Genomic DNA, 23,146 nt, shown 5'->3' with positions numbered 1-23,146 from the left:
AAAATTCGAAGTCCTTATCAATGTCCTGTAGCTGAGTATTTATAGGACACGATTCTCAAGGATGGCTGATGCTAACACATGGAGATTGCTAAGTAGGTGCAATTTTAATGAATGAGGGGGATCACCACGAAGCCATCGCGAGATAGCTCGCAGTAGGGTGCCGCGAGGCTGGCACTTGCAGTCAGCCCGGCCATGAGGCTGGCCCTTGCGGCTAGCCTGCAGCAAGTCCGGCCGCGAATCCAGCCCTCGCGGCTAGCACCTGCTGGCCCTTGCGGCCAACTTGCTACAGGCTAAACCTTTCTTCTAGACAGATTTTATTTTTTTTTGAAAAATCCAATATTTTTCCTAATCATTTTTCATGGCATAACAACTATCGTTAAGAAATTATCGTATTTTGTATTTGATTGAACTTTATTTTTTTTTAATTTAATGAAATGATAGAATTTTCTTATATAAATGTGTATTATTTATTTTTTTATAAAAAAAATAATACTCTTGAAAAGGCCCTGACAAACTTTTTTGCCTGATGCCCCTAAGTTGGTTGAGCCAGCTTTACTTGGCCCACGCAACAGCAAGGCATTGTAAACAATAGGGACGTGGAAGAGTAATAGGCGGGCACAAACCTAGATCTGGGCTGGGAGCTCCTTCTTCTTCAATCAAATTTTTACTTTTATTTTTATTTTTAGTCATGCCTAGCTAAATTCTTTTATCTAGGGTTTAGATAGATTTTAATTTTGGAATTATATTATTACTTGTTTAATTCAATTCAAAACCTAATTATTATTTGGATGAGCAAATTATATTATTATACTTAATGTTTTAAAATAATTGATCACCTTTTAATAATTTGATGATTTATGTATGATTGACCAAAATATTATTATAAATTAGATTCATAGGCAATCTAAATCAAATATTAGACAATAATATCGAAAGATAATTAGCTCATGTATGGGAATCGAAAAAACTTAGTGAGTCAAATCTCTTTCCAAAATTAGAGGTTTTCAAAAAACTTAATACTTATTTGTCTTTTTCATAACAACAACAACATATTCAGCCTTTATCCCACTATGTGGGGTCGGCTACATGAATTCTAGACTTCCATGTATTTCTATCTTTTGTCATATCTTTATTGAGATCCATACACTTCATATCAAACTTTAATGTCTCCCTCAAAGTCTTCTTAGGTCTGCCTTTACCTCTTTTTTTGATTAATTGTTCCATTTCATCAACTCTCCTCACAAGAGCGTCTCTTGGTCTCCTTTTCACATGATCAAACCATCTTATTTGTCTTTTTCATATTTGCTTAAAAATTTGATGATAGAATTGAATTAATAAATGATTAATATTGTAACGACCATGTTCCCAGAGTCCCCACGACTAAGGAAATTGAGAGGGAGCGTTAAAAAGAATAGGTACAAAATAAAATTCGATTAAGAATATTCACACCATCAACACAAGACAATAAAAACCAAAACCCTTTCCATTCCAGACAAAATAAATATCATTTTTTACATTTTCCTAGGCTTTCTCATACAACAGCATAAGTCATAAGCCTCTACTTACAACACCATTCATTTAGCACATACATTAGGGCTCAACCGCCCAAATAACTTACTAGAATTACAATAAATATAAACTACCTTCCCTTGTACCCAAACCATGCCCAAGATCTTATTATCAGGAGACCTCTGTACACTAACCCCAAAGAATCATGCCCAACTAGAATCACCATTCACCTTAACCTCACCTTTACCTAGAATTATGTAAAACAAGAATGAGTTACAAGGTCCAACAAATATAATATGAATCAACATGACATGAGATTATAGATTGCAACATTAGGTAAACTCATGAAATACCAACCCATAAATGACATAAAACAACATGCACCATCAAAGGATAGGAATACACACTAGCATGAGTCCACAACAGATGTAAAACATGATGGCATGAGTCAACGATGAATGGAGACACCATAGCTCGAGTCAATAGCGGGTAAACTCATCAATGAGGAGTAATGCAACACAACCCCATTAACATCATCACATGCACCCATGCCATTCATCTTCCTCGTATGCTTTATAGATGAGATTTGCAAATCTAAACTCATACAAACTCATAATTTATACATATTAAACGACTCTTGAGGCCCTTTAGCGCAACCCAAAGTCATAACATATCATAGTACTGTGGATCGAAGTCCTTCCTACAATCAGGCAAATGCCTACCAAGCTTTCGACATAATAGCCATAACATCATGATATTGTGGACCAAAGTCCTTCCTCTAGTCAAGCAAATGCCTATCGAGCTTTCGGTATAATAGCCGTAACTGCGAGCCGAGGCTCCTTTACGTTAGGCTTGCGCTTACTGAGCTTGCGGATATATCCTGTGGATAAAGTTTGTCGCTTGCATTCATTACTATGCAACACAAAAGTCCTGACATGCCACATGTATGTTTCCATATGATCACACGCTTCCCGAATATTCTATGCAAATGCCCACACTCAACCGTATGCAACATACCCATCCTTGGCACACAAATGTCATGCACAATTTAACATTCATATCACATTATATATATAAAACATACTCATGAAATGCTTTTCATACACAAGCTTTCATATGGCCCAACATCGTCCCTTTATCATGCCTATGCATGCACATTTATCCCCCAAAACATTTACCTAAGAAGTGGAATCATGAGGGAAAACACTTAAGAGACAACTTGAATTCAATAGTGAAAAAACATCATCATAGGTCAACAACCCTCTAAAACGGTCGATAGTTAGCCCATTTTGGGCCAATTGGTTAACAGCTCCCAAGGCATCTATTGACTGGTAGTGCATCTTGGGGTGAATGGTCAACATCCTCTCATGTCAGCTGTTAACCGACAGAACACTTTACAACCTGAAACAAAGCATTTTCAACATCACCGCATGCAAGCCACACCAAATCCCTTGGATATTCTACACCCTAACAAGAAATACATCATTTCCAAAGAATTATAGGGTGGAACAAACCATATTTAAAGATTCAAGAGGCTTCAACAAGAATCATTAAGAATCAAGGGAGATTTACAAGGCTTTCTATATACACATTTCTCAAGATTCCCCCAAAATAGGGAATTTTTCATGAATAAATCACTAAGATCTTATGATTCAAAGTTCTAGAACTAAGAGGGGAGTTAGAACTTGCCTCCACAAAAATACAAGGTGGATAGAAAACTTGCCATAAGGAACAACCCCAAGTTCATGAAGCTTGTTCCTTAATAAAAAAGAAGAGGAAGAAAAACCAACAAGAACAAGAAGAACTTGCACATGAAAGAAATGAACAAAAGGAACTTGCCTTACTATGCTTCACCTTTGATTCTTATTTGAAGAAAGCTGCTACTAGGGGAGATCTTGCACTCTAAAGCCCAAAATAGAGAAAACAAAGCTCCTACTAGCACTCTCCACCTATCATGAGGCCTCTATGATCAAAGGAGAAAGAAAGAAGAAGAAAAGGAAAAGAGAACCGCCTCACGTAGCACTCTTTTACCACTGACTTCTCCAAGCTTCTACTACCTTCCTTTCCCCCTGATTTATATACTAGACGGCTTGGAAAATCGTGCATTAACCAAAATCGGTCGATAGATCGAAGGTCTCGGTCAATAATCAGAGGCCAGCCTTCACAATCGGTTAACAATTTCTCTCTTTTCTCCCTACAAACGGTCGACAAACCACATGAACGGGTAACCAACAAAAGCCACTTTCTCCTCAAACTGCCTCGAACGGTCAACAACCTTATCACCATCTGTCAACCGACAATGTCCATTGTACCAATCGATAGACAACCTTACTCCATTTGTCGACCGCTAAAAGCCATTTCCTCCAAACTTCCTCAACAGCCCACTTCCTAATACCTCTAACTTGGACTTTTTAATATTCAACATCTTGGCTTCCTCCTTTTAACTTTGATTACTCAACATCACATACCCCTATAATTTCCTTTGCTTGGCTTTTCTATATTTCATTTCACCTTTGACTTTGAACTTCCAACACTGAATTTAACTACTTTAACCATCAACATCAAATGTGATCTTCCACTTAGCCCACAAACCACTAGTAAGCCACAATTAACTTAACATAGAATTAATCAACTTATTCCTTTCCATTTATTCTTTTCACAAAATGCCAAGTCATTACAAATATGACTTGAAAAAACATATTAATTAATTGAAGAAAATCCACCATCCCTTGCAAATAATTTTAAAATACTGTAAATGTGTTTTTTATTTTGAATTGGATTGAATAGATAAATATATAACCTTGATTAAATGAAATTTAAACCTTAATTGCATTCATTTATTAATATTTTTTTTAAAAACATTAGTTTTGCATTAATTTTTTCTTTTTAGTTTTTCTTTTTCTTTTTTGTTCATCCAATTAATTAATTAGTTCAACTTATGTTAGTTTAAAATTGGCTTGGTACTGTGATCTAGCCTATGTGGGATCGACATTTCTTTTATCACTATATACATATTTGACTAAGGTACATTTGGCTGAATTAATTGTGCATAAGTCACACATCATTTTCCCCCTAATCATTTGAGATGACTTCGCTCTATCAAAGAATTCTTCTAATTTGTGCTTTCAAGGGGTCTTTGTTTTTAATAACCCATCGGTCCTCATGATCCCAATCATGTTCGTGCATTTTCTCACATATTATTTTCTCACAAATAAGATACTAACATATTATTTCTATGTCGTTCTCATGCCTTACACGCTTCTGATTCTAGGTTTATGCTTGTTTCTTTATATCATATGTTAGTATCTTACATAATATATAAAATCTTGCAGTTTAGCTTTTGAATTGTAAATCGTTCAAACCTTTTACCACTTACACTTCGTTTTTACTTAGAAGAGAGGTATCATGCCCACACCCTAATCCTTTGTGAATGATGGATGTGTATTATGCTTGCTCCCCATGTAATGGTCCACTCTCAGATTATTCCGCTACCATAGAAAAATCTGAAAGAAGATTATCACAAAATGATATACAACATAAATTCAAGTAAAGCACACTTTTTTTTTTTTGGCTCACTGACCATTAAGAGCCAAAATAATACATTCCCAAATACAATTTGACTTAACATAATTCTTTGCGCTCAATGGCCATACAATTCAAGATAAAAGGGCAATATTAACATTTACAAAATAAAACCTCACTTCATAAGCCCTTACACAAAACACTCCCCACGAACCTTTTGGTTGGGATGTCTCTGTTCACCACACTAACCCTAAGCTCTAGCCCCACTGGACTAGCCTTCCACTATTGTCCCTCCTTTACTTGGAATGACATGAGAAAGCAAGGTGAACTACAAGGTTCAGCAAGTATATATATATAACAAATGAAGGTATAGAATCAAGGTATGGATAGACCAAATAGAGTACACCTGACGCTCAAAATACATATAAGAGTCACATTATGAATTTTCTTTTATTGTTATTATTTCCATGCCAAATTCATTATGCATTTTATACATCACTTCAATTCTCATGCATATACATATAGTGTTGGGAGTTATTGTAACACCCCGCTCCCACTTACGGGTGTTACTCGTGAATAATTAATTAATCATTCACTCGCTAAGGTAATAATGAAGAGATGGGCTATGTTTCAATAAGAATCGTTCTAGGTGGGAACTAGGCTTCGCCCTCCCTTTGCTTCACTCAAGGGTTCGGGGACATAACGAAAAGATCGCGCGAAAATAAACTCGAAACATTGGTAAACCATCACCCTTCTCTAGCTCTTAATGAAGAGTCAAGGATGACATTTCTTAGGATTCGACAAAAATAAGTAAACCACAGTCGCTTAATTTAACTATATCTCAAGGCTTTAATTATTAGAAAATAAATTTTAGTTTAAGTATTAACCCATTTTTTCATTCTCAATAGCCTTAGAAAATATTTGAGTTAAACTCCTCTTGGAAAAATTTAATAAATTTTTCCTTAGCCAAACCTCCATTTATTTTTCGTTTATTTATTTCAAAAATACACCAAATTTCCATCATTTAGGGAGTAAGTTTTTGAATTTCAAACATCAAGTTTTCTCATCCATTTTTCCCACATTCAAGGAAAGTACTCTTTTATTTTATTTTTCAACATATAGGAAATTTTTTTTAAATGCCTCAAATTTTATATTATTTTAATAAATATTTTAGAGGATCAAACTCACATTTATTTTATTAAATAAATTTGTTTTTATTCCTAAAATTCCAAGAATAACAAAGAATTAAAAAAAACAATTTAAACAGCATCAAAGTGGCAGCAGCGGCCCAACCACGCCTGCTGCGCACGCCAATTGGCCGCAGCAACCTGCTGCCCCCTCCTTTTTTTTTAAAAAAAAAAACCCATGCATTCCAAAATTTTAATTTACAAAAAATTAAAACATAACCCTCACATTCACCCCATCATAAGGTCATACAACCATGAAGTACTTACACAACATACACTAAATTAGGATACATATTTAAGTTTAAAACTCCATCAAACTTTTAAACACCATTACAAACATGAAGGCTACACAACTAGTCTTCTATACTCATAGCCCTTACCCCTTCCAATATGCCATTTCCCTTTAAACTTTCACCACCTACAAAGAGGTCCAAAATGACCTTATGAGCTATTGCTCAGTAAGGGTGCAATGCAAAGCAAATAAGAGCATAAATAAACATATAATGCGAGATGTAATGCAAATATGAGTAGTCCACCTAACCTTCACAACCTTTCAAGGTGGAGACTTCAACCAACCCCCTTTTCCCAACTCCTAGTCCTCCTTATAGCCAAAGGTCCACTAGAGTACACAAATGCATATACACTTGCAAACACATGAAAGTCATAACAAACATTTGCTAAACAAGTAAGACCGCCACCCATAGGGTCATCCCTTACCTTAACTCTTAGATGATTTTCAAACGTTTGCTTCCAAGTACTTATTGCTTTCAACAACCTAAGAGAATTTTTTCAAATATTAGAAGATTTATAAAATTAAGAGATGAGAAGGATTAAGAAAACTTCTTATTTTCTTTTCTAAGAAAACCCAAGTATAAGAATCTTACCTTCCTTTCTTTTCTCCTATTCTTCTTCTTCTAATTGTACACTTGGCTAAGAAATTTGGTCTTCCATTCCTTCTTCCTCTTTATATTACCTCTCTTTTCTATTTTCTTTTAATTATTTTCATTTCAAGATTTAATCTAAACCCTTGAATTTTATTGGTTTGAGAGAATTAATCTCCACCCTTCACTATAAGCACAATCCATATACTTAATAAACTTTTAATCTCATCTTTGATCACATAGGATTCAATCTCTACCCTTGAGAAGAAACACAATCCTTGGTAAAAAAAGTTTTCATCCTAGCCATGAATTAAAATAGAGATTGAATCTCCACCCTTCAAAGAAGCACAATCCATGTGAAGAGAACATCATCTTAGCCCTTGATTCATACGCAAGAGTTATCTCAACCATCCATTCTAATTAATTTTAATTATATTGGCAATCTATGCCAATTTTTAAGACTCATTAGCGGCTCTTAGATCAACTCCCATTCCAAGGCCATATCTCATCCATTGGATCCATCTTAAACTTTTAATTTTTCTCTTATTTATTTTAATTCTTCCATTTTCAACCATAATTGCACGGCCACCTCCTATTTTCCTTTGCATTTTCTTTATGCAACATAATAATGGCTCTCAATAAAGGCAAGAATGACCCATTTTATTTTTCTTTTTTTTTTAAATTAAATCTCACTTCCTTTTTAATAAGATATTGCCAAGTGTCATTCATACACTTAATTTAGTCATTTCTTATTTATTTAATACCTTAATCAAAATTAAATCATTTCCATAGGATTTATTACATATTTTTCACCCATAATAATTCTCTTTTAATGGGATAATATCTAAATTACCATATTGCCCTTCTAGAGGCATAAACTTTCATTAGCCAACTTAGGACAATTTTGAAACGCCACATGCCTCTCTTTTATAATTTATTTAATTAAATTCATACTCACACATAGGGTATTACAGTTATATACACCATAATGGCTCATTAGGCCTTTACATTTATACACAATAAAAAATTAATCACTCATCAATGTGGCTTGAGCATCACCTACCGATCTTATGGCCATCTTAACTCGTGTCAGACGCTCTTTAGGATAACCTTTCTCACCCGCAGAACTTAGCGGTTGTGCAAAAATATTAGGTACGCAAATCAATATAATCATACATCACATATACATATCATAATTTCACATCAATTCTCAATGATTAAGAAAAATCCCACACAATTACATAAATTAAGGTGCGCACTATCTCATGATCACATGGTAAATTTCAATACATTTATTTACTCTTTCACACTTATAAAAGTGTCCAACCTATATTCACAGTACATTTTTATCCCAACAACAACCGCAAGAAATCAAAATTTATACATGCAAGAAACACTAAATCATACATGACCCTAGACCATAATCAAGAAATATGTTATTCCTTAAGAAATATAGGGTGAATTGAAACCCTATTGAGGCTTTAGAATAAAATACATCAAATAGGTATGAAAATCAACAAGGTTAACATCATCTTAATCATAAAAGGAGTATCCCACACAAAAAAGATTAATTAGGCAAAATTTTAGAAAATTTTCAAATTTCAAAGGGTAACTTCAAAGGCCTATTTTCGGCTCGTTTCTCAATCAAATTTTATGAAAAATATATCAAATCGAAGTATTGGGTCTCTAGTTTTTGAAATAACAACCGAATTCGGAATAAAAAATAACTGTAAGGAGATATCCCACAAAAATCGAAATAAGACAAAATTGATATAGTAAAATTATAAAATTTTGGACAGAATTCAACAAGACTGTTATGAGTTCAAATCATAACAAAAAAATTCAAATCCTATACTGAGTCGAAACTTATGATGTCTATTTTACAAAGCAAGAAACAGATTGTAAACCGGATATAACCACAGAGAATTATGTCCCAAAAACCAAAGCATGGCAAATTTTGCTTCACTGTGAATTATGAAATTTATCTAGCAGAGATTAACAAAGCCACTTCAGGTTCAATTCAAAGCTAAATAATTCAAACCGTATATCAAAATGAAGCTTATCGATTCTAGTTTACACAAAAACAAACGGATCTTGAATCGAATATAATCATATAGAGTTATACCCTAAAAACCGAAACAAGGTCAGATTACTTGAAAACATAGCAGAAAAATGTATATTTTACGCAGTAATTCACGAGGCTATTACAGGCTCAAATCTTGGTAAAAAAAATTTGATTCTTGTGTATAAAATAAAGCTTATGATATCTAGTTTTTGGATCAAAAAGCGAATTTGGATTTGAATATAACCACAAGAAGTTATGGCCTAAGAAGTACAACAAAGTCAAATTTAAGAAGGTGCTATAACAAAAAATTAGAGAAAGGAAACAAGAACATGACTTAAAAATGAAACTCAAAGAAGAACTTAATAAAACTCTTGAAAATCCCTTTGCTTGAAGCTCCAATGAAGGTTAACAATGGAGGAAGAAGAAAAAGAAGAATTGGGAGGGAGTAAGAGAAAAAGGTGGAATGATGAAGGAAATGGAAAAGAAGAGAAAAGCAAGGAGGCATGGCTCTCCCGCCAACCTCTCTTACTCCCTACCATCCTCCTCCCATTTCCCATTTTAGCCTCCATTCACACACACATAGCAACATAATTTAACACTCTTTTGGTCATTTTGCCCTTTTTCTAAATTTGCCCTTTAACTTTTTTATACATAACACATTCATTAAACTCATTTTGGTCACTTTATCATCTCATTTTCATTTAACTAAAACATCACATATTATGCACATGGGCTCAAGCTCAAATCCATTTAGGCCCAATACACTAACCTTTCAACTTGGGTCTCAGCCCTCTTCATTTCCATTAAAACACAACACAATAACACATGAACTTGGGCCAAATTAACAACCCAATTCAATTTAAGCCCATTATCTAAATCTTTCATCTATTACTTATATTGGACTTTATAACCCTTGGCCCAAACACATTCATTACTTATACTTAATTAACTTGTCCTTTTACAACACATAAAATACTTCCCACAATATTTCTAACAATTAATTAGCAAAATGTTAAAATTTATCACGCAACATAATTATGATTTAACTAATTATTCTAGACCTACTAACGGGTCATAACACCCTAATTCTTTGTTAATGATGTACCCTAGATCATTATCGCGCTTTTACATATTCGATTTCAATCCAATCTAATTTATTTTGTACTTTTGATTCTAAATCATTCTAATGCATTTATCACTTTTGATTCTAAGTTATTTTAGATCATTCTTGCGCTTTTGCATTTTGGTTTTCATTTCGATCTCATGCATATTTCGCAATTTTGATACTAGGTTTTCCTTTTATCATTATTGCGATTCATGCATTTTTTTTTAATTTTTGAACTGTTCTTATGCTTTATGCGCTTCGATTTTTAAAGCATTCTCATGCTTTTACGCTTTGGTTTCTAGACCATTCTTATGTTTTATGTGCTTTGATTTTTGGACCATTCTCACGCTTTATGTGCTTCAATTTTTAGATTGTTCCCGGGTATTCTACACTTCGATATTTAGTTTCACTTGTTTAGCAAAGTTTTGGCCATTTTAGTGTATTCATTGTCCTGGAAAACAAAATACATAAAAGAAGACTACAACAAGGTAAAAGTCACTTTATTAAGGTATAACATAATTCCTAAGATTATTGACCTTGCCTATGATACTTCCCTAAAGCGAACATATGGATTCTGAATTCTTTTATGGGCTTTAGGCTCTCAGGCAATGAAACATGCTTCTTGGAAAAGCTTATGTTTTTTTATTGCTCTTCTAGCCTTGAATTATGCTCTTGGCCTCCAAGATAGTTAGTTTGTTCTTCCCTCTAGGTTTCTATGTTTACAAAATTTGGTAGTTCCCCTTCCCTAAATAGAGCCTTTATTTGATTCATTTAGTCTTCGCATTTGTCAGTAAAGTGGCCATGAGTACTATGGAATTGGCAGAAAGCATCCCTTTTTCTCCCCATGGGTTTGTGGATTTTCTTAGGGAATTTAATAAGGTCTGATCCTTCAATAGTTGGCAAAATATTGGAACGTGATTGTGTGAATAGGGTATATTCCTTGAATTGGATCCGGAGAGTATCATCATATCTTGTGGCTTTCTCTTTCCTCTAGTTTGTCCCTTCATTAGAGTCTTTTCCTTTTCTCTTCTTATCTCTATATTCGTTTTCTTTGACTACTCGCATTACTCCAACCTGTAATATATACTTGTTGGCTCAAGCTAACAAGTCTACCAATAATGCAAGCTGATTCAGGGCTAGGGATTTTTGTAGTGGTATTGATGTTATCCCTTGGAGCATTGACATGTCACGAACTTGGTCATTTTCAAGCACCGTGCAACCTTAGTATCTCCCAACTTCCACCTCTCACTATTTTCATGTTAAGTTAGCCTTTGACTTGGCCTTAAGGTTAGGACTTAAGCACAAAAAGAATCACACTTAAGCAATAAGGAAAACAAGAAGGCAAGAGTTTGGGAGAATGTTATACAAGATGCTTTACAATACTCTGTATCTTACTTTATACTCATTTCACTCTACCTTTGTACAAATGAGCCTCCTACTTATTTATAGGCAAAGCCTCCTCAAATGGATGGTTAGGATCAAGTTGATCCTGAAATGGGAAGTCGCCAGAAAAGAAGGCGAACGCTAACGCCAAGCGGCAAATGTAAGAAGACAAATCGATTTTTAAAGCTTTTTCAAAAACCAAACAAATAAACAGTAGAAGCGTATCGCTTCTTTCATGACATAGTAATAGCAACCATATGCATATAAAACAAAACCATACATAATAGAATTGCAGAAAACGGTAAATAATACCTCAAGCTCAAAGAGCATGCCAGTTGCTTCCGTTGCCTATCTGACCTGAACTTCTCGGTCTCTCAGTTGAGCTCCCGCAATCCCATCGTGTACAGGCTCACCAATCTGCTTCCAGATCCAGCTCCTCATTTGCTCCAGTACCTATCCTGGCTGACCAAGCCACCCCCACAAACGTAGGGGACCAAATTAGTCCACACATAGGCTGCCATGGAACCCTCCGCTGGAGCCATGCTAGGACCATCTCAACGAAGGTCAATGAGAGCTGGGATCGTTTCTCCAAAAGAGACTGCCCATCTAATGGACCTTTAGTAGGATATCACAAAGGGGGTTGCGATTGTAAATCCACCTCCAACAACTCTTATCGGGCAACCATGGGGAACTCGTCGGAAACCCCAACTGTTGTACCAAGGACAACTTGGTGTTGTCACAACTATCAGTGTAATACCTAAGAACTTTGACTTATTATTTTAAAGAAAAAATAGAAATTGGGGAAAAATAGGTATCTGAAAAGCCCGAAAAATTTACTGAATCAGCCGAAGGAAGAACCCTGAAGCTTAAATGTCTAAGGAAATAGGAATGCCTTTAACGAGCATATCGAGGCATGATTTTTAAGACCGAAAGAAATCGAATCAGAAACCATTTTCGGTACAGCTATGGATCGGGTTGAAAAACCAAATTGTCGTAGGAAACTCCCGAGAAGGTAACGGAAGCTTTGGGAAGCTTCGGTTCATCGAGTAGGACAACCTTTCGGAAGTTTCGAGAAGAAACCAAGAGGTTTAAAGCGAAAACAAAAATTTGAGCCTAAGTGTAATTTTCCAAAATTGCTCGAGGGGGTCAAAATGATATTTTTCTGAAAGTTTCAAGGGAGAAATGGAAAGATTAGAACTTGAGGGACTTAATGGAAATATTCAAAAGTAGAGGGACTTTTGTGAAAGAGGGCCAAAATAGAAAAGACAAAACAGTGGGGCAAAGGTGCAAAAAAATGAAAATCTTGGCCATGGAATCCCACAAGGCTACGAGGGGTCGCCGAAAGCCACTGGGTTCGCATGGGGGGTGGTTAGGGATGGCCAAGGAGTGAAGATCGATGAGCCGACAATGGCCATCGGGGTGGCCGAATTTTCGAGAAATTCGGCCAAGAAAGCTGACCGAATTGTCGACGCCTGCAACTTGATTTTTCAATCGCATGTTGATGCTTTCAGATCGATCTAGGGGAGGTGAGGACGTTTAAGGCAATGGGTGAGGCGGCCAAGGCCATTTCGAAGCTCGGTTTTCGCCTATAAATAAAGCTCATAGTGACCGAAAATTTCAGAGAATGGAAGCTCAAATCGAAGGCATTTTTTATCAAATTGAGAGCTAAGGATAGAGGGCTTTTGTTGCCCATGTGTTGAAGGCCATTTCGGGAGAATTTCGTGAGCAACGAAGCAAAGAAGAAGGAGATCCGAGGCCTCGCCGGAAACCTAGGCAGACCGCCTGGCCGACACTTCGAACTTCAAGTTGACCGGCTTCCGAGCCTCCTTTCAAGCCAATTCAAGTACCATTAGGATCAATTTGGCCTAGGCTTCGTCGTGGTGTGAAAATCCCAATTTTTCGATGTGCCATCACCGAAGAAGATGACCGGCGCGTGGGCTTCACGCGCTAGTCTCACTCGCCCTACCACGCGCTGGCACGTGCGGCCATGGAATTTCCTGCAATTTTTTTTAATATTGTTAGAAGTTTTTTTTAGGATTTATCATGGAAAAAGATTTGGAAAAAAAAATGATGTAAGTATTTATTTTGGATTGTTAGAGAAATTAATTGAAGAAAAATAGAGAAAATGGCAAGAAAAATGAGAAACAATAGTTTTTATTGATGATTTAAATAAATATATTGCCTAGAGTGCCTTGGGATTTGAGGTGAAACAATTAATGCAAATTTCAAAGTTGGCACGAAAATCGAGATGATTGCACACTTTTCGAGGTAACCCAAACTTTGTGAAAGGTGAGTGGTTTTGTCCATATAACCCATATACGACATGAATACCTTTCTATGCATGATACTTATGTATGTTATGATCATCTTTGTCATATTTGTTCATATTCTATTGCATGTAAAGTTATGATATTCACATGGCACGATATTATTGTCATATTGAAACTCGTGCGTGGGATTAGGATGTCGCCCTAAGAGTGTAGCAGTAATTCCCCAAGGGTAATTGATGGAACAACGTTAAGCTTATCCTGTAGAAGTTCGAGATTCTGCCTAGGGTTTCATGCTGGGCTGGTGGGCTAAGGAAGTTACACTAGGGTATCTGTTTATAAATGTCTATGCATCATTCATTCATTCATGCTTATCTAACCTTCACTTAGAAGATTTAATCTTCTAATATTGGACTATGTCCCTAGAATATTCCACGTTCCAGGCGAGGCAAGCGGCCGAAAGGGCAAGAAGGTGATCGAGGCTTGATCGCGACGGAACTTTTGTGGGTCCCATGTGGGACTAGGACCATATATTCATTCGGCCGTATTATTTAGATTTTAACTAAATGCTTGTAAGGATGTATTGGGTAAACGATGTTTATAAACCCTTGTTATGTTTTTGAGATTTCATGCAAGTTCTGATCTTGCTTCCGCTTATGTTTAAAATGTATCATTCCTTCACTATATTTGGGAGTGTTATATATAAAGGTTATGTTAAGGATTTATTGTTGATTTATGTTTGATGTATATGAGAAAAAAAAAATCCTAGCATATATTTTAATGTCGTGAAAGGCGGGGTGTTACAGTTAGTATCAGAGCCAAAGTTTATTTACTTTACACTTGTTTAGCCTATGTAATTAAATGGTGGATAACTTATGGAAATCACACTCCAAACTTGCAACGAATGGCGAGAAGGATCATCTTGTTAACTAGTAGTTCGTCTGGTTGTGAAATAAATTGGAGCACTTTTGAAGGGGTTAGTGTATACTTTAAAACGTTTTTAATACTTTAATTTCATTATCCCTATCATTTATATTGATATTTCCTTTATTTTATTTATGTAGATACATACGATGAAAAAAATAGACTGGATGTGAATCGGTTGAACAATTTAGTCTTTGTCCAATTTAATAGGAAATTGATGAACAACCAAAAAAGAGAAAATGAAAGGAATGTTGATGTGCTACGTTCTAGGATGAGAGAGCTTCATGAAAATGATTTTCAATAAGAAGAAGAAGAAGATGAGTAAGAGCTCAATGAATTTGATTTTGAGTCTGATGAAGATCGTGTCTTGGAAGAATACGAAAAGGAAGAAGTCCAATTAGATAGTTAGATACCTAGATTCTTCAAGTATGGTTTATGTTGTATTATTGTTGCTTTTGTCTTATTGAACTTAGAACTGATCTACAACAATTTGTTTTCTCATGTTTAATTCCATATTTCACTTGTTATTCCATTATTGTTGCATTATTGATTTATGTTGTATTATTGATACTTTTCAACTTTGATTTAATTGAAAATAATATCAAATTACATCACAAAGTTAAAAAAACAAAAAACAATAGTTTTCCTAGGCGCCAAGCCCTAACCGGGTGCCCAACTAGCGCCTTTTAGAACACTGCACCAGATGGTTCTACTCAACTACAAATCCCTGACACCAAAACACAAGACACTATGTCACCTCTAGTCTAAGGACCAAATACACAATCAAGAGCTAGCAACATATCATTAATCCTCAAGTCATGTGATCTGTCGCAAGCGTCACATTCAGTGGATGTTCTCCAACACCCATCCACATGTCTACTATATGCATCACATGTTAAACAATGGCAGTAGCCCATGTGCTACTCCACTAATTGACAAATCATAGTCTCCTTTTGATAAGTCTAAGGACTAGGAATACTTTTAAGAAATCATATACTAGATATCCAAGTCACACGGTATCAACACCTGAGAGTAAGAAGTCTACTAAGAAATCTAAGAACTTATTCATAAAAATGAGATGGAAAGTTATGAATGAAGATATGACCATGCAATATTATATCATTAGACTCATTACTCATATTAGACGTAGTATTAAAGGCACTAACACTAACAAACTCGAGTAATGCCTTTACTTTTCTTCAAATTGTCACAAGTCTTCTTGTGCCTCATATGTTGCTTCGAACTCGAGTAATCCCTTCCACTTGATTAGGTATTGCTTGCTAGGAGGTACTTTCCTTCTTCAAACAACTCATCCTGCCAAAACCTCACCAACCTCTTTGTCGAAAGACTTAGTCACAATGGGGGGTGCCCGTTGTGACTCATTCCAGTTAAGATCTTCCATGTCTTGATGATATGGCTTCAACATAATCAAATGGAAGATGGGATGAATCTTTAAAGTGTTAGGTAGGTCAAGGCAATAAGAAACCTTTCCAACCTTAGCAATCACCGAGAACGACCCTTCATATCTTCTTACCAAGCCTTTGTGTACACTCTGGTATGCCCTAAATTGTTGAGATATCACATTCACAAAGACTTAGTCACCGACATTGAACTCCATGGGTTGCTTCTTCATGTTTACCCACTTCCTCAAGCACCATTGTGCCTTCTCTAAGCAAGGATGAGCTAAGTCGGCATGCTTCTCCCAAGACTTAGCCATTTTCCCTCCATCAAATGTAGTAGACAAGGTGTAGGGTGTTAATAGTTGTTGCCCGATCGCCAACTCAAATAGACTCCGCCTTGTGGCCTCATTTCGTTGCAAATTGTAAGAAAACTAACCGACTTCTAGGAGCCTAGCCTAATCCCGCTAATTGGCACTTACAAAGTACCGAAGATAACACTCTAACAACACATTCACTCTTTTCGTTTGTCAGTCAGTCTACGGGAGAAAGTTTGTTGAGAAGTGTAGATCTGATCCAAGGGGTTTGAAAAACTTCGTCCACTACCACCCAGTGAAGTAGGGATCGCGGTCACTTATGATGCTTCACAACAATCCCCAATACTTCACTACATTCTTGAAAAATAGCCTCGTCGCTTCCTTAGTTGTGCAATCCTTGGGGGCCGAAATGAACATGCCATACTTAGAAAACATGTTAACCACCACCATGATTGACCCGAATCCTTCAGACTTGGGTAAGGAACTAATGAAGTCCACAATGATTAAACCCCATGGACGCTCTAGGATTAATAGAGGTTCCAACAATCCAACCGATGCCTTAATCTTTACTTTGTCTTATTAGCAAACAAGGCAAGTCTTTACGTAAAGCTCTACCATGCCTTTCATTTGTGGCCAAAAATATGCTCACTCCAACAATGCCATGGTGCGTTTCTGCCTAGGGTGACCAAGCCACTTCGTGTCATGGCATTCCTTATTGATGTCTCACAGCAAGTTGTTCTTCTTAGGAATGTAAATGCGATGCCCCATGGTGTTGAGTAAGCTGTCCTCTACCCAAAATCGTTGTGTCCTCCCTTCTTGGGTAGCCTTCACCAACTCCTTAGCCAAAGGATCATGCTCCATCCCCTTGCGGACTGAGTCTAGAAATGTCCTTTTCGCTTGACTTATAACAACATGTTTCGCCTTCCTACTTAAAGCATTGGCAACAACATTTGCCTAGCCGGGCTTATATTCCAACACATAGTTGAACTTTGCTAAGAAATCTTGCCATCAAGCTTCCTTAGGAGTCAACTTCTTTTGTGATTGGAAGTAGCTTGTAGCAACATTATACGTCTTGATGACAAACTTAGAGCCCAACAAGTTGTGATGCCACACCTGCAAGCAATGAATAATAGATGTCATCTTCTTTTCTAACACGGTGTACCGACACTCTATGTCGTTGAGCTTGTGGCTCTCAAAAGTAATATGATGCCTATCTTTCATTAGAACTTCCCCGATAGTAAAGTTCGAGGCATCCATTTGAACTTCAAAGGTCTCGGTGAAATTTGGCAATACCAAGATTGGTTCCTTTATCACGATAGCCTTTAAATCATCAAAAGGTCTTTTGACAATTCTTCTACCAATCCCACGACTTATTTTTCTTCAAAAGGTTTGTCAAAGGGGATGCCCTTGTTGAGTAACCATGGGTAAACAACCAAAAATAGTTAACCATGACAAGGAAAGATTGAAGCTTTATTACCTTGGTTGGCGTCTCTCATTCTTTGATTGCCATCACCTTAGCCCCGTTCATCCTCAACCGGTCATGCCCAAGGATAGGGGTACGCAATTTATCAGTTTAACCGAACCAATCGAACCGACCAGTTCGGTTTGGTTATTTAGCTTAGCGGGTTGCGGTTCGGTTAGAAGGTGGGTTTAATTGCGATTTGGTTTATCAATTCAATTAGTTCGGTCAATTACCCGAAGAAACTGAACCGACCGATATATAAAATGACGTCGTTTTGTGTTTAGAACCCGTATACCCCAACCCGACCCCAATTCAGTCCCCACGCCACATTTTCCATTCGAGAGGCTTCCCAAGTTCAAAGAGAGAGAGAACGAAATCAAAAACCCTAACCCCCTTCTGAACTGAACCCCGACCGTCGTTGTTTCTGCCGTTCGTCGCCATCGATTCCTTCGTCGCCTCCATCATCTGTCGCCCTTGGTTCCTTCGTCGCCTCTGTCATCCATCACCTTTCCCTTTACTGTTAGACGTCAACATAGTCACACAGGTGACAAGTGAGTCTCATCGCGTCTTGCACTCTCTCTTTCTCTCCGGTATTTAACTTGGTTTTTGGTTTTACATTTATTAATGTCGATCGTCTGTTGTCCATCCACCGTCTGTCCGCCTTTCAAGTTCAGACCATCTTCTGTCCACTCCTAGGTATTTTTTGATTTATTTTGGTTTTGTCGTTTTGGTTTTGATATGGTACTCAACTTCATGTACACTGTTGCGAGCCACTTATGCTGATTGAACAATGAAAATGTGTTGTAGTTGTGGAATTTTTGTGTTTGGTTGGGTAGAATTAAAGGTTTATTTCTTTATTTTGTGTTGTCTTAAGATTCATTATTGATGAGAAAATCTACATTCCTAATTTGTTCTCTGCTCCAAACTAGGGTTTAGCTTCCGACTTCATTTATAATCAACTGATATGCATGATTTATGTTAATCTATGTAAAATTGAAAGAACTCACTAGAACTAGAATACATTTAATTGAAAGAAAAGAACTCACTAGAATTAGAAACTAGAGTTTTCTCTTCTACTTTCTATTTTCTTTTTTGGCTCTCTCTCTCTCTCTCTATAACCTAACAGAATACATTCAATTAACAACACTATTTAATTAAGTTATTAATAGTAGAATACATTTAATTAATAACAATATTTTAATTAATAGCATCATCAATTTATAACAGCATAATATGCTTGCACAGTTGCACAAAACAATATATTACTTATGAACATAGATTTATATGGATTCTAGTGATGGTATTATTTAAACCCCACTAAGCTTATCCTTCTAAAGCCATTCAAATAATAGTATGAAAGAGACTAATTTTGATAATAATATTGTAATGTAATTAACATGAAGTATAAGTATTATTACACTGGTACTTCATTCGAAATAGCAGCCTCAACATACTCCTCTTGCAATGTACGTAAAGTCATACTCCTATATGATATTTTTGTAATTGATCCTTGTTTTCATGTATTGAGTTTCCTAATTTATGTACATAGATGCACTTTCCAACTATAATCTTTAGTCTTTAAAAATATTTAAATTAAATTAAAATTACTCTTTAATCTTTAAAAATATTTAAATTAAATTAAAATTACTTTTTAGTACTTAGTCTTTAGTCTTTAAATACATTTAAATTAAAATTACAATTATTAATTGTATTAATCTAATTTTAGATGGCAAGAGAAGAAGACATGACTCACACCACAAATATCCCTAGTATGGATGATAGTTCAAGGCTTGTACCAATAGCACCAACCCAAGATAACCAATTAGAAAATGATAGAGTCACAACATCACTTAGGAAGGCAAAAAGAAAACCAATAAGAGCTAAATCAGAGGTTTGGGATCATTTTACCAAGTTTACAAATTCAGAGGGTGAGATTAAAGAGAGATGCAACTATTGTTCTAAGGAGTTTCACTATGATCCCAAAAAAAATAGGACTATAGGTTTAAGGAATCATATGAGAGCTTGTAAGAAACACTCTCATATTGTAGAATATCGTCAAATGGAATTACATTTTCAATCAACTACAATAGGGGGTGAGAGAAAGGGTGGTGATAATGTTGCTGCAATGGTTAATGGAAATTTTGATCAAGTTCTTGCAAGAAAGGCTTTAGGTCGTATACTGATGGTAGATGAGCTACCTTTCAAGTTTGTTGATCATGAGAGGTTTAGACACTTCATGAATGTTATTTGTCCAAAATTTCAGTTTCCTTCACGTTGGACTATAGCTTGTGATTATTTTGAGTTATTCAATGAAGAGAGGTTGAACATGATGAATGAGTTAAAAAATTCTTGTCAAATAGTTTGTTTAACCACTGACACTTGGACTTCAATTCAAAAGATGAATTATATGTGTTTGACAGTGCACTATATTGACAATACTTGGATTTTGAAGAAAAAAATCTTAAATTTTTGTCCAATAACTAGTCATAAAGGTGATACCATTTCTGTGGCAATTGAGAAATATCTCATGGGATGGGAACTTGATAGAGTTTTTACTTTGACAATGGATAATGCTACTTCAAATGATGTTGTTGTGGCTAATTTCAAGAAAAAAATGGCAAAATGGGATACTAGTATTATGAATGGGCAATATTTGCATATGAGGTGTGTAGCTCACATTATAAATTTAGTTGTACAAAATGGGTTGAAAGACCTAAATGAATCGGTAACAAGAGTTAGGGATGCAGTAAGATATGTTAGACAATCCCCAGCAAGATTGAGAAAATTCAAACAATGTGTTGAAATGAAAAAAATTGAATGTAAGGGCTTGTTATCGTTGGACGTTACAACTAGATGGAACTCCACATACTTGATGTTAGAGACTGCTCAGAAGTTTGAGAGGGCTTTTGAGAGATTTGATGAAGAAAATTCTTGTTTTAAATTTGATCTTACAAGTAATTAGAATATTGATTTGAACCAAGTTATTACTATAGATGGAAGACCGAATCCAGAGGATTGGAATAAGGTTAGACTTTTTGTCAAAGTGTTAAACCATTTTTATGAGCTAACTTTGCGAGTATCGAGTTCATCATATGTCCCCTCCAACACTATTTTTCATGAGCTTGGTAAGATACATTGTCTCTTACAAGGGTGGTTGGAGAGTGACAATTTTGAAACGGTGGAAAAGGAGATAAAAATGAAAGAAAAGTTTGATAAATATTAGGGGAGATCCGTACAAAACAAATCACTTAATTTATATTGCTGTGGTGCTTGATCTGAGATACAAGTTAAAATATATGGAATATGTACTGAAAGATATGTATCAAGGTGAGAAAGGAGTTGATATAGTTTTGTTATTAAAAAAATTCCTTACATGCTTTATATGAGGAATATAAGAAAAAGTTGGGATCTTGAGGTAATGCTAGAGAGCCATCTGAAATGTCTACTCCAACTATTGTGGCGGATGACGAGGACAACTCTAAAAGCCCATTTTTTTTCTCGCTTCAAAAAACATAAGTGTGGTGGTGGTAATGGACCTACAATTGTGCCTTCAGAATTGGATAAGTATTTCAGTGAAGTGTGTGAGCCTCTACCTAAAGAATTCAACATTTTGAAATGGTGAAAAGCAAATTGTCATAGGTTTCCTATTCTATCTTCGATGGCTCGAGATGTATTGGCAATTTCAATTTCTAATATTGCGTCTGAGTCTGCATTCAGCACTGGGGGTCGAGTACTTGATCCATTTAAGAGTTCTCTATCTCCTAAAGTGGTTAAAAGCTTGATTTATACGCATAATTGGCTTCGGTCATCTACAACTCCAATAAGTGTTGAAGAAGATTTGGAGTATGTTGAACAACTCGAAGAAGATAAAACTTAATTTTACTCTTTTTTAAATTTACTTAAGAGTTAGTTCAATACATGAAAATTGTTTATAAACTAATTCATTTTACATATTGATTTTAGAATTGTCAAAGATTATCATAAACAGTAGTAGCTCAAAGTCCAATATAGAAATTTAGATTTTTGATTTTGAAGATCTCATGCATTTGTAAGTATATATGTTTTCTACTTTCTAGTTGTATATATTTTATATTCTGTAAATCAGTAAATGTCCACTTAGCTAATGATATTGTTCTTCAACCATTTTCAGATGTGGAATTATTTTCAATTAATTTGAATGAGCAATTTGTGAAATCATTAATCGTCTCACCTTCTAAGTATGCCTCACTAAATTTCAGTGCTCCTTTTATCCAATCTTTATATATGTCTTTCACTAAATTTCACTGTCATTTACTCAATGGGTATTCCTTAATAGCCATTAAGAATATAAAGCCCAAAATACACCAAACTGAAACCTTAAACATATACAACCACAGTAGCTCCAAAATAACACCTTAAACATATACACCAATCATGCCATTTACTCAATGGGTATTCACTAATTCACTTAATAAAATTTTGTTAAGTTGTATACTAATGTATCTAATATGTCCTCATCTACTGTAACATGCATAATTATAGGGTGTGTTTTGCTTCTGCAGGTTGAATCTAAGTACCTACCTTTGTACAATAATTATGGTTTAGGTCTTTCCACGTGGAGCCCGCTTGCATCTGGAGTTCTAACTGGAAAATATAACTTTATTGGTCCTAATAATGACAAATATATCTCAATAGGGGGTGAATTGAGATTTGTATAAATTTTTGATAATTAAAATACTGTGATTGATGACAGAACACTATGTTTCAAAATATAGGGTATATGTTTCGAAATAAACCTTTCTATTAGGTAGGTTTCAAAACCTACTATATATATTTCAAAATATACCTTACTGTTATAGCTTGTTTCGAAATATATATTGTTTTATTTTACTTTTTTATTTTACTTGATTCGAAATCTTTTAGCATGTATTTCCAAAAATGATATTTGAGAAAGTTGATTTACATAAGTAAGAGTATACCAAAGATGTTTATATATGAAAAATATGTTTATATGAATATGTATATTTAAGCTCAAGGAAACTTTATTTTAGTTTTTGAAAACAATTCTTTTGAAAGCATGAGCAATAAGTAATAATGATAAGTAATAACGAAATATCAACTGCACACAAGATATATAGTGATTCGGCA

General features: G+C 35.4%; 1 protein-coding gene across 2 annotated transcripts in view; it reads right to left on the bottom strand.

The window, feature by feature from the left end:
- Positions 1-1,490: 1,490 nt before the first annotated feature.
- LOC127807118 (dicarboxylate transporter 2.1, chloroplastic-like) overlaps positions 1,491-23,146 on the bottom strand; it is a 33,979-nt gene continuing 12,323 nt past the window's right edge. For both annotated transcript variants that reach the window (XM_052344757.1, XM_052344755.1), the window contains one exon: positions 1,491-1,756. Coding sequence is in view for 1 of the 2 variants with exons in the window: in XM_052344755.1 (XP_052200715.1) it covers positions 1,713-1,756 (44 nt within the window). In the remaining variant the exon portion in view is untranslated. The remainder of the gene's footprint in view (positions 1,757-23,146) is intronic.

Source organism: Diospyros lotus, chromosome 8 (assembly GCF_014633365.1).
Source record: "Diospyros lotus cultivar Yz01 chromosome 8, ASM1463336v1, whole genome shotgun sequence".
Classification (NCBI taxonomy): domain Eukaryota; kingdom Viridiplantae; phylum Streptophyta; class Magnoliopsida; order Ericales; family Ebenaceae; genus Diospyros; species Diospyros lotus.
This window is presented reverse-complemented; position numbering and strand designations above follow the sequence as displayed.